Source organism: Electrophorus electricus, chromosome 8 (genome assembly GCF_013358815.1).
Source record: "Electrophorus electricus isolate fEleEle1 chromosome 8, fEleEle1.pri, whole genome shotgun sequence".
Classification (NCBI taxonomy): domain Eukaryota; kingdom Metazoa; phylum Chordata; class Actinopteri; order Gymnotiformes; family Gymnotidae; genus Electrophorus; species Electrophorus electricus.
Window position 1 is genome coordinate 25,633,685 of NC_049542.1, and position 13,879 is coordinate 25,647,563.

The 13,879-nt window shown below is 39.5% G+C and overlaps 1 protein-coding gene across 1 annotated transcript in view; it reads right to left on the reverse strand.

Moving 5' to 3' along the window:
* Positions 1–2,616: 2,616 nt before the first annotated feature.
* myo1g (myosin IG) overlaps positions 2,617–13,879 on the reverse strand; it is a 37,424-nt gene continuing 26,161 nt past the window's right edge. The window contains exon 22 of the mRNA XM_035529419.1: positions 2,617–3,745. Within this exon, the coding sequence (XP_035385312.1) occupies positions 3,583–3,745 (163 nt within the window). The 3' untranslated portion in view covers positions 2,617–3,582. The remainder of the gene's footprint in view (positions 3,746–13,879) is intronic.

A 13,879-nucleotide genomic window follows, 5' to 3' on the forward strand; every position in this document is an offset into this window, starting at 1 on the left:
AAAGGAAGAGTGAATCAGCACGTATGGGTTGCTCATGTTATATTATGAAATGAATATTAAAGTGCTAATGGTGAATGCTGCCTTTAATTTGAGCTTTAACTTGTATCTTTACTGAGAGAATCACACCCCTTTACATACCCCCCAACACTTCATGGGAATCTTAGAACTTTGGAAAACTATTATTATCTTACACTGTGTGAAGTCTGTGGCTCTTAGTACTTCCCACTGCCATGTTCAGTTCCTCCTGGCCTTTTTGCTTTCACTCTTCAGCAAATGCAACACACGGTACTCTGGTTAGTCAGGTCAGGTGACCGATTCTGCCTTCAGGTTCCTCTAGGAAGTAGCTTCTTAAAATAAGTGCTGTCCAGCAAAGTTTGAATTTGGGTTGGAGCTGAGCTAGTAAGATGCATGTGTTCACATCAGAATTGTTCATGCTGCTGCTATCAACAATATACAACTGTTGATGTAGGCAAACCTATTTTCTTGTTTTTTTGCTTTGATTTGTCTGGATTGTTCAGCCCTCATGACAGTATGCCTAGCTGCGACTGTCCAAATCCAGAGTCCAAATCCAAATGTCTAGAACTGTCCACGCAGACAAACAGATGACGCCACAACACACAGATGCCAACAAACTACTGAGTAGCCATTTGTTCAGGGACAAGAAATAGGGCCAGTATGTATAAAAAGGTCTGTGATTCCTACATGATTCATGGAGCACAGACACAAATACCTCTGAATTTAAGATGAGATTCAACACTAGAGGTGTTTCCTGGTTTTGTTTCCCAGAGTTAAAACAGTAAAACTGTTAAATTATTTAATCTGATTCTAATTGCTTATGCTATTAGAATATGTAGAGTTTTTAAATAATAGTTTTATTTCTGCAACAAAAATTCTATAACAATTGCTAACTAATAAATGTTAATAATGAAAGTCTAATATCAATATTATATCTAATATAATATCAATATAATATTAATCAATATACATAAGACAAAGAGGTCTTTGAAATAGTTGAAATATATACTGCAGCAAATAATAATAATAAATTGTATATACTAAATGTGGTTTAAAAGTTTGGGATATTCAGAACAAGCAATAGCTAAAAAGAAGCTTTCTTGTTTCATTGAACTGATAGTGAGCTCCACAGCTGTGTCTCTGTGAATTTACCAAGAAAACAAGGAGCCTGCTATCAAGCAGAACAGAGAGCTGTGCACTAAACAAGCCGTGTGATTGGGTGTGCTGCTGTCACATCAAGCCAATTGGAGGAGAGATTCCAAGAAATAAATAGGTAATTGTTGAATCTTTGACAGAAAATATTTTTTGATTGGTGAAATAGAAGCTGATTAAGAATTTGACTTCTTAAGATCTGTTGTTAGAACTGTTGCTTCAGGAAAGGAAATTTTTTTAATGACAAGTTTAACTGAACAAGAGGAAAAGTAGAATTAGTTTACTTAATTACATTAAAGTAAATTAATACCAACAGGAAAAAAAAGAATTTATACTTTGTGAATTAAATCCTGTCATGTTAAATAAAGATAAGTTAAACAGTAAACAAAAATGTAGTTTTAAATGAAAATCTTGCTATTGATGACATTTCAGAAAATACATAAAACTTCATCATAAGGGTCAGAGAGTAAGCGTGTAAGAGCATGTACTCAACCCAACTGGAGCTTGAGAGAAACCAGATCTACAGAGCCCAAGCTACAAAACAGGTAAACTGAAATTAGCTGTCACTTTAAAGGTGGATTTGGAATATCAAAAATGATTATTGGTTTTTAAAACTGGCAAAACTGAGGGAAACTTTAAAAGGTCACAAATCCAACTCCTACACAAGTCAAAGGAAATGGAACAGAAGCAGAAAATAATGTTTTTTTTGACTGAATAAATTTCATTTCTGAAGCCAGTGCATCAAATGTGTTTCCTAATTGGGTTTCTTTGCAGAGGAAATCAATCTGTCAGTATATGGGATGCTGAAGGCAGGTGTTGTGGCCAAGGGGATACTTATTTATTTATTATTTATTTTTAGGTGCACACTTGTTTGCATTAAAAACATGACTAATTAAATTGTAAGGAAAATTTAACTTGGTCAAAGAATGATGCAATGGAAGATGACCATGCAGGAGTTTTGTGACTCCATATTGTCAAATGAGCACAGAGATAAAGCTTCCAGTATCTGACAGGACAAAGTCTGTAAAGGCACCACAAAATGCAAGTGGAACAGAAGCTGTGGAGCTGTGGAGTTGTGGAGCTGTGGAGTTGTGCTTGGGGCAGGAGAGATGAGACCTATACACAGGACCATTCTACCATACTGATATAAACTAAAATTACAGGAGATGTCTAACATATGCACACATAAAGAATAAAAATGAAGAAACAAATATATTAAATTAATTAAAATTATTTAATATTAAAATTCATCATCTTTAAATTGTTGTTACATAAAGGATGGGGGATGAGTTGAATTAGATCCACTAACCAAAAGAGACACAAAGACAAGCAGACAAATAGAGTAAGAAAGTGAACATGTACACAAACACACATACAAACATGCACACAAAACAACAGTATAATAATAGGGATATGCTTTCCGGTAGGAAGGCAGTCAGGGTAAACAAAGCACGGGCAAGGATGAAGATAGTCTGTGTCAGTACTGACACACAAACACACACACACACATACTGGTCATGGTACATACTATTACTATTACCTCCACCATCCATACACACCCCTGCAGAAACTGTGGACTCATATCTTTATTTCTCTATCATAAATGTCTAATTGAAAACCTCAAGAGAGCATGTGACTTAACAGTGTGTTATTTAATAATCTTTGTTGAACCATTTAAAATGTCCAAAAGTAGCGGCTTCATCTCAACCAAGATTATCACTTAGTCCTACTGTACATCTGTGCACAGTACGCACACACATCGCCTTACACTGCAGCAGCCACAAGTCTGATCACATCACAGGGAACCTGCAATAATGTACCTGCAATAATGTACCTGCAATAATGTACCTACAATAATGTACCTGCAATAATGTACCTACAATAATGTACCTGCAATAATGTACCTGCAATAATGTACCTGCAATAATGTACCTGGTGTTATGTAGACAGTACAGGTGGATGGGGGAGAGAAAGCCTCCATACTCTTAGGAACTCTTGGTAACATCTCCACAAGCAAAATGTACATATAAGTTAAAAAATAGGACAATAATATTAATAAATGGGCATTTACAGTTTCTTGTTGCTCTGTGACTCTTGTTTAAAAAAGGTTTGGGAAAAAAAGGATTGGATTTCTCTTGAGAATTATAAAATTCTTCTCATTTACAACCTCTAATACTCTGAACCAGAAAAAAAATGCTTAGACTCATTAAAAGGTCAAAAGACTAAAACACTTCACAGGTACACAGGTAACTGAACCTACTAAGGTGACTTGTGAGTACATGTGTACACACACACTTATGTTGCATATACACACACAGCACATATCTATATCATTCCATATAAATATTATTCCATTGCTGATATAAAATGATTGAGGATGTACACCATGGTCTCACTGGGGGGGACAGTGGTGCTCTACTGAGGGGGAAGCAGCAGGATGAATCCTGCACGACTCTTCCTAAAATCAGCCGTGACCTGGCCAGGTCGTGTCTCCACGGTGATGGTCTTGGGCTTCCCGCTTAAGTGTACCTGGATGCCTGTGGATAACACCTTGACTGGCAGGGAAGTGCTTCTCTGTCTGTAACATACACACACACACACACACACACACACACACACACACACACAGAGAGAGAGAAACACACAAGCGCGCACACATGCACACAGACACATACAGATTTCCACACATTCATACACCACATGTGCAAACACAAATACACACAATTTAATTAACACATGGAAACAACCTCCCTGAGTACAAAAATGTCAGAATATTGAAGTTTAAACAGTTGGTCTTCCCCTTCATCTTGTTCAAGGACGTCTAATCTCTCAAATCTAAAGTTCCTAGTTCATAAACAGTGTGAATCTACACATTGTGGCTACAGACAGACGTGATGCTTGCAGACTAGATGCTTGTACTGAGAAGTCCTACACATGGGGCACAACTGACATACCATACATAAAAGTTGAAAATGAAAACTGCTGTTGGTGGCCATGCAGTTACACTATCCTGCCAGCAGGGGCAGGATCTTGCGTACCTCCCTTGTACTATGGCAGACTCCTATGCTAGAAATAAGCAGGAGGAATCATTTCACATTCATAAAATAAAACTTAAAAAACTACACTAGCTCATAAAAGCAAATCACATTGTTTATTGTGGATAACAGTGTCTAACGGTTATATTAATTTCACAAAGCATTTTGGGCTTTAATTTTTCTTTCACCATGAAGTGCTGTTTTTTGTAGGCCAATCTTGTGAGCTAGCAAGCATAACATGCAGAAAGTGCTGTTAGTTACTGGTGTACATAGATTTTACTTGTAGAGTGAGACAGATGGTGCAGCTGCTGAGAAGGTGTTACAGTATTAAAGATTAAAGATTAGTGGTTTTATGCAGGTATGTTTCGTTGTCTCTCGTTTGTTGCCTTGTACTCAAGTTAGAGCTATCTGGCTTCATCACTATGCCACACTAGCTCTGAACACTCGTGAAATACTGTTTTATAAGTCATTTTTACATTATATATTCTATATACTACCACATATCATTGTTGTAATTTTATGCTTTATAGTACAGATTCAAATAATTAGTCTATTAGGGTGATTTACAAGCATATTGTGGGTGAGTGATTGTATGAATGTGCAAAAAATGTAGAGAGAGAAATAGAGAGACAGTGCAGCTGATGAAAACATGTTACAATACTAAAGATTTCTGTTTTTATAATAGAGATTGAGAATAAATAGTTAAAGAGGGAGAAAACCAGAGAGCTGATTCCATGTCCTTAGACACACACACACATATACACACATATACACACATACACACACACACACACACACACACACACATACACACACACACACACACACACACACACACACACACACACACACACACACAAATACAACCATTACACATACACCATGTATCTGTAACGTAAGAATGCAAGAAGTAGGATTAAATACCAATTTGATAACACAGTACTGATTGATCTCTTTGCTATGTGAACAGGTAAATAATGCTAATCTTAAACAGTGCTACTGTGCCACATATGTCATAAATTTAATGGAACTAGGTTTTGTTTTGAGGAACTCTGCTGTAGTCCTAATGCTATATTAAACTCAGCACATCTCAGAGGAAGTTCAGTTTAACTGTAGAGTTACACACCAACAGTGCCTGTGGGCCTTCTGTCTGCTTGCTTTCACTTATAGAAATACAGTGCACGTGTGTGTGTGTGTGTGTGTGTGTGTGTGTGTGTGTGTGTGTGTGTGTGTGTGTGTGTGTGTGCGTGCATGTGTGTGTGCGTGTGCGTGTATAGACTAGTGTTATGCAAGTGGTTCACATGCTATAAAATGGGGCTGAATTATGTCCTATTTGAAACGGGCAATAAATAATGTGCCATGTAGGTCAGAAAAGGTGTCAGCGTGTGTCCCCATTCCCTGAAAGCACTAATCTCAGTGCTCTTCACTAGATACCAAAAGAAAATTAATTTGATCTGCACTGTAAAGAATTGAAGAAATGGTTATTTGAGACACCCTACTGAGGGACCCTGGTATTCACCCAGGCAAGGCAGCACACATAGTCTATACTGTCTCCACCCCTCAGAGACTTAGTCAGGTCTTCTAACTGACAGAGAGACTGTAGTACATCCTAAAAACCCAAATAGCCCCACCACATGTCCTTTCTCAGGTTATCCCCTATCAGGTAGATTCAAGCCCTTACTTGCACTAAAGGTCCCCTAAAGGTCCACTAAAGTGTTCATAGCTTACATGGGGGTTAGAATCAAACCTCAAGCCTGTTTAATATTAATGTTTTCAGGGCTTGTAGCAGAGACATTCTGTGATGGATTGTCTGTCCTGTAAGTCTCTGTTTTCGATGTTCTGTCTCTTTTGATTGTTTGCTTCAGAGAGGATGCTGGGATAGGCTGCTCCCTGGACAATGAGAGGCCACTGATACTATGGAACACTACTCACATTTGTGGAAATCACACAGACAGACCCAGGACATGACAACAGCTCTGTAATGTGCTGGGTTGGCCCCACCCTCTGTTTGGCCCCACCCTCCAGTTGCTTCTGCCCTCTGGTTGGTTCTGCCCTCTGGTTGGTTCTGCCCTCTGGTGTCCCACCACCCTCTGTCTCTTCCATGTCACACTTGTTTGCTATTCTTGATTACAAGCCTCAGGAGTCCAGTAATGTGAATTAGGGGCCATCATTTTGCTGCTTGAGTTCAGCAAACGGTGCATTATTTCAGCAAGAGCCAACTGAAGAGATGTGGTGAGAAGATGTACATCAGACATCAGACAAATGAAAAGGAGAGAGAGAGAGAGAGAGAGAGAGAGAGAGAGAGAGAGAGAGAGAGAGAGAGAGAAGAGCCTCTGAGGCTAAAGTGACAGCTGCAGACCTACCAACTCACACCAGTACACCCAGCTACCGTACACATACATTCTCTCTCATGCATTCCCCATGCCCACATGTGCACATACACATGAACATGACAAACACACGCCCGCATAGGTCATACAGTAGTAATATGCATTGTTAACTGCTTAATTAACTGTTAATTAACTGCTTAATTAACTGTTAACGAGCTATATCACCTTTCATGAAGTCTTTTGTGAGCCTCTACCCTGGACACACAGTAGATGCCTTAGTCATGCATCAATACACCAGGGCTTAGTGATGCTCTTTTTCAGAGTTTTTATTTATTCACACTGAGTGTTGCTGAGCTAAAAGCCTGTTGGTCTAAACACCCACATAACTTTATGCTCAGTAACACTCCACCTTCCCTTCACTTCTCTTAATTCTGATATTCAATAATTTACCACAAACTTTTCAGTGTAATCAAAACAGCTCTAATGTGATCACATGCTACCCCCCTACAACACTCCATCTTTCTAAACTCCTCAGCCCTTACTCCAAAACCTGGCCCTACTGAAAAGATAATTGGGTCTCAGGATATGATCAGCAACCATACAGCTGTTACGGTAGGGACATGGCCAAGAGATGCTGACTGAGTGGGAAACAGAGACAAACAGGAAGAGAGGGAGAGGGAGACAACATTTATATTTGTGTTTGCAGCATTTAAGAGATGATCTTTTTAGGAGACAAAAGTGCTTTGTCATTTCCTCATAGAATAAATCCTAGTACAGTAATGTAGGTTAGAGTCCAATATACCAATGATCTTGAATGCTGTAGTACAGGGATCACTGCTGATCCATAGAAGTGCAAAATACATAAAGTCAATCTCAGACAACAATCTGAGATAATCTGAGATCCAGAGTTGAGCAATTGATAAATGTTTCATTTTAGATTTGAATATCATGTCATGTCTGAACATGTTGCACTTGCTATATCATTTACATATTTACATATACTCTGTGAGTATATAAGGGCAAAAATGATAAACTTCTACTTCACATCTCTCTCACTTAGCATGTATTTTATTTAAAAACATGTACATTAGACTACACCATGAGATTAAAACTAATTAAAACACTTCAATACTGATCTATCTTCAAACCACTCTCTTACACTAACGTACAGCACTTTAGGTCTGTTTTGGTTGCAGTTAACCAGAGTTACCAGTGCTCCAAGGAGTTTTTCCATGCTACCCTTGCCTTCTTGTTAAAGGTCTAGACTTGGTTCCTATAAAGCTGCTTTGAGACAATGTCTGTTGTTGAAAGCACTATATAAAATACACACACACACACACACACAAACACACACACACACACACACACACACACACACACACACACACACACACACACACACACACACACACACACACACACACACACATACACACACACATTATATATATATATATACCTTTTAATTGCTAATTTGATTATGGAACTTGGTATGTTTTTTGTCTGATTTTTTTGTTCAGCTGAGGAGAGGATGAACAGTGTTAAGACACCAGGAGCCAGAGGGGCTTTATGAAACATGCCATTCGTAAATTAGAACACACACTCACACACACACGCAAACACACATGCAAATGCACATGCAAACACACACACACACACACACACACACACACACACACACACACACGCAAACACATGCATACACACACGCAAACATACACGCACACACGCACGCACACACACGATCACTTCAGGGAATGACGTCACACAGGAAAACAAAAGAGTTTATTATGCTGATAATCATGGGTGCAGATGACACCAGAACAAACAATCACTGTACATTTATCACACACACACACACGCACACACATGCGCACACACACACACACACACACACACACACACACACACACAGACTTGTGCCCTGAACCTAGCACACAATATGATTTTTAAAAAATATTTGCAGTAAGATTATAATTACATCATTATCAGAATCAAACTACTAATCACTCATCATGTCCTTTCCTTTCACTAACCACATCCTCATTCATATATGACAAGTTACTCAAATTGGATCTGATCAAAGTACTATTTGTAACAGACCCTGTAGAAACTAGTGTTCAAAAAATATAATTCAAGATATCATAACCACTGATATTATTGAATATCTAAACTATGAATTAAAATGGATTACATTTTCGAAAGGTATTTCCTGCATATCCTGTGAATAATCTCAGGTGGCACATTTGTCCGGTAGCTAGCTAGGTGTCTTGCTAAGCTAGCAGCAAGTTACACACAAAGTGGTTTGCAGTGAATTGAGAAGATAGAGAAAATTGTTGCTTGTGAAAGTGATTGACATGTTCCTGCTTATCACATAATGTTAAGAATGATACAGAAGGATTAAACCACCAAGAATGATTATTGATATGAACTGATATGGGCTAGTGGCCTGGCTGTGTATGACGAGGCACCATTAGCAACCAAACATCCATATTTACTAGCAATTTAGGTTAGCTAACTATATGAACTAACATGAAGAATCTGCTACATTTTAACATATCAGTGATTTCTCAGACACTGCAGTGAAACACTTTGGGGGGGAAAAGACCTACCTATGTTATTTTCTAAAGGATAAACTTATAGTCCTTTATGAATGAGTACTTTACTGTTGCTGACAAATAAGCGATCCATGGGACTTTATGTTTAACACTTATTGTTAGATGACTGTCTCTAACAATTGCAAAGGACAAAGTGTACTAATATTTACACAGCAGATTTAGCAGCTTTTTAGGAACCAAGACATTTTCCTCATCAGTAAGACACAGAAGACCACTCAGATAGACCACTGCTTCCTTCAGAGATGTCCAAGCATTTTAGATTTCATACTGTCAACACTTGTGAGATAAATACTGTGCATGAACGTCCAGTGAAACTAGACTTATCTAGGTATTGTATTATCATACTCACCCAATGGCCTCATTATAGACATAATGATATTACATTATTGACTGCTAATCATTGGCTGACTGATCTGCTCAGAGTGAGCTGGGGTAAGCGGCACTGTGCGAGCCCCTGACATGGCTGGCTGAGTTCAGCACACTTTCTGCAGAGACTTTGAAAGTGCTGTGCATAGAAGTGAATGGCATGAACATGCACTGTATCGACATCTTCACACACATGCATCTGTTTCTCCCTGTTCCGCAACTCCCCTGTCTCTTTTTTTCTACTCTCATCTCTCCTTTCTTCTCCTTTTCTCTCCATCTATTCCTTCTTCTCTGTGATGAACTCACCCTCTCTCATGAACAACCGTTATGCAACTGCATTAGGTGACGCAGTCCATGATTGTGCACACAGGCAACACATTCACAAGCGTACACACACTCTTTCATTCAAAAACAGCAAAAGCGGACTATGTCACAGACAGCATCAATAATGCAGAAACACATTTGATCAACACTGTGTATGTTTGGAAGCAGGATTGTGTAACTTGGTACTGAATGACTGAAAGAGAAGTGAGGAGAGAGTGGGCTCTGGCCAAACACGTCATAAGCCAGCAAAAGCACCATTTATGGAGCTTTAAACGCTCAGGGAACAGAAGTCATTCTGCATTCAAAGAGTGTTGCACAGAAGAGTTCTATCCATTAAAAACAGCAACGGAGGACAAGTGAGGCAGTGCTGTGTTGCGGACTGGCTCAGCTCTCTATTGCTGAGTTTTTAGTTTAGCACCAGGTATTGTAATTCAGGTGGCTACAAATGAAATCTCAAACTCTCTCTTATAACAAAGGTGTTTCAGAGGAACAAAAGCTGCTGTCACAGTGTCAGCATGGGTTTGACAATAAGGTGTTTAGATACTTAAAGTGGAAGTGAGAGGAGGAAGTGAGAGGAGAAGATAGAGGAGGATAGGTGAAAAGAAGAGGATAGGCTATATGTGGGCATGCTGACATTTCAGCAACCTAAAAAAACTGGCCAAAATTAGAGCCCAGATAAGAGCAGTTATCAGGCAGCCATGATGTGGGCCACTGCCTCCACCATGCCCTTTCAGTGATGCTGCAGATGCAGGTTGGAGTGGGGAATTTGGTGGGGTGTGGGTAGGGGTGGGGGGTTGGGTGTGGGTGTGTGTGGGGGTGTGGATGGGGTAGCCTCTCTCTCGATTCCTCTGTCCCTCTTTACAATCATTTAGTCCTGTATCAGCAAATCAACTCAGGGAACAACACATACACCCAGCTGTCTCAGCAGATGGTCAGATGGGCCTAAAAACCTGCCCAAACACATGTACACACACGCACAGACACACAGACATACACACACACACGAAAAAAAAAAAGATTTCACTGTTTTTAGACCTTATAATAAAAACTTTATAAAAACATGATAATAAAAAACACGGAGAAATGGTGAAATTATAAATATCAGTAGAGTTCATGTAGGGCCACTTGGACAAAGGTACAAATAATCAAACACTGAAACCCAAATAATGGTATAATAATGGTACCTTTGATATTTTAATGCCAGAGCTGAAACATAGTTTAGCTCAAGTGCATTCAAGAGATCCACTGAGGGGGAGTTAAGCTGTCATACTGGATCTTCGAGTGCATTTGGTGGATCAGTGTGAAAAACTGTTTCAAGGTGAAATGTGAGATGCGAAATAATCAAATCCCACACGTCTGCACGCTTATCACCATGCAAGCCTGACACCGATCTAATGGCTAGAAAGCCCAGTCATGGTGCAGGGCACGAGTGAGAATGCAAGGCCAGTGTAGCTCGGGACCATCGCAGCAAAGAGCAATAGCAGAGGTATAGAATTATATGGCCATTCTGGGATGAGCTCAGTTTGAGGTTTTGCTTCTGTTCCCAAAAATTAGTAGCAGTAGCCAGTTAAAGTAGGTGTTGAGGTACTGAGGAGAGGAGAAGAGAGAAGGGAGGAGAGAAGAGAAGAGGAGACGAGAAGAAGAGAAGAAGAGAGAGCTTGATTAAGGCAACAAAAGTGTTATCTTTCGTGCACATGTGCTTAGATGATATTCCTCAAAAGACACAGAAACATTAACCGTAGTAGGATTCTAGCCCTGGTAAATGTGATGAATGTCTTATTCTCCTCTCAGTTCCCCTCTCTAAATTCTACTCCATTTTCTCCACCTCTGTACAGTAATGATGATAAATGGCGCATGAATCTTGTGATTCCTAACTCAGGGGCAGTAAAGGAAATTGGCCCCCACATGTGTGTTGTCATCTGACCTTCTGCCATTTACCCCGCGCACCATCCCGTTTCTGATGTCTCCTATTGATGATGTCATATAGGGGCCATGACCCCAGGCATACACCCACAGATGGTGGCACAATAGATCAGAGGCAGAACAGTGAGCATGCACACACACACACACACACTCACTCACACACACTCACACACACTCACACAGACACACAGACACACACACACACACGCACACACACACACACACACACACACACATACACACACACACACACAAACACACACACACACACACACACACACACACACACACACAGAGAATTCACATACGTTTTATCTATCACCTATTTTCTCTCCCTAGAGGTTGGCTGTGAGACACCTAGTCACTCAGTAACCAAGGAAATGTCACTATTCGTGACTGTGAAACATTGAGTTTGTGGGCATGCATGGGTCTGTGTATGTATACAGTATTTTTCTGTCATTATTGAAAATACTATTACTGAGAAAAAAACAAATCTTAGCACGATTATAGAATTGTGTAGGAACTTAGAAATATAAGGCAGTTTGTGATTACAGCTGGTAAATAATACACTTTATCCTTTTAATAAACCAGTCTGAGGACATATGGACTTTATTCACACAGCAGAGCAAATCTGATTTAAATTTGCAGATTACAGAAATGACCGGATCTGATTTGTTTGTTTGGAGTATAGTTGCTTGCATATCCACAAGGCTTCCGTGGTAACCACTTTCATGTGCACCAGATAACTAGTGTGGCTCAGGCAAAAGTTATCCAGGTCTTGGACTATGGGATTCAACTTAAAATCAAAACTACTGTCTCAACCCTATCATAGGGTTAACACAGTAGTTCAGATTTTTATTATGTGTATACACACTATACACAAAATACCCACCCACCACCCCACTTCAATTTATGAAGCAAAAAGAAGTATTTACTTATTTATATTTATATGTTTGAACTGACTCATTTAAACTGAACTGTATCAATATTTTACATGTTATGAATGAGTTATATACAAGTTATTAATTCTTAATTAAATAATTGTTGGTGCTCTCTCCCCCTTTTCATTTCTCAATCACTAATCATTAACAAACAGTTGATGTTCATGAATGGTGTGTACTGCTGTCACCAGATGTGTTGCGCAGTGTGAACAGTAAATTCGTTTGACAAATATGCTTCAAGTTGGCCTAGTTTAACCAACTTCAGCTGTAACTGATGATTGAAGAGGTGGTAGCATTTCAGTGTGCAGGCTAACCCTTTCAAAGGGGACATATGAAAAATTGGGTATCTGGAATGCATACCAGCCCACAAAAAAGACAACACAAGTTCTTGAGGGCTGCCTATGTCAGAAAACATGGGCTAAACAAGCTGTTCAGATTTGGCGCCCATACACAAGTCACTAATGGAGACTTTAGAACTTTTATCCTGCCCACGGCTAGAGAACAACCTTTGAGAAGGTGTGTGTGACTGAGACAGTCACTTGGCTGCCTTCAGCTTTTGTTACAGTGTGCCAATTTTTTCTCACAAGCACCAGACCCGCTAGCATCATATCAGAGCTAAGGGCTAAGCACAGGTTCTGCTCTCTGATTGGCTGCAAATACCACACAGAGTACTACATCATCCCCCAGCCTCATAGGACAGAAGAGCTGAACGGATACATTTATTTTTGATGGCAAAACATGTGTGTGTGCTGACTATTTGGGGTCTGACTACTTTTACAGACTGGGTCAATTCAAGAGAGAGATCAAGGCAAAACTACAGATGAGGGAAATGTACATATGTAAATAACAATTATTCTAGGATGTGTTTCTTTGACTGTTTAGCACTAGATAATGTGATTGGCTGAGGTGATTGTAATTTTCTAGAGGTTTATTGGTAATACATGCTACAGATTCTATAATGATAATGCTATTAGTTTCTTACTTGAATGTCTGCAACATGTGGGTAATGTGAGAGTAAAAGTTATAGTCAAACTTACATTTATGGCATTTAGCTGACACTCTTATCCACAACAGCTTATAATTCTGACTGAGTACAACTTGAGCAACTGATGGTTAAGGGCCTTGCTCAGGGGCCCAAAAGTGGTAACTTGGCAGTGGTGGGACTTGAACCGGCA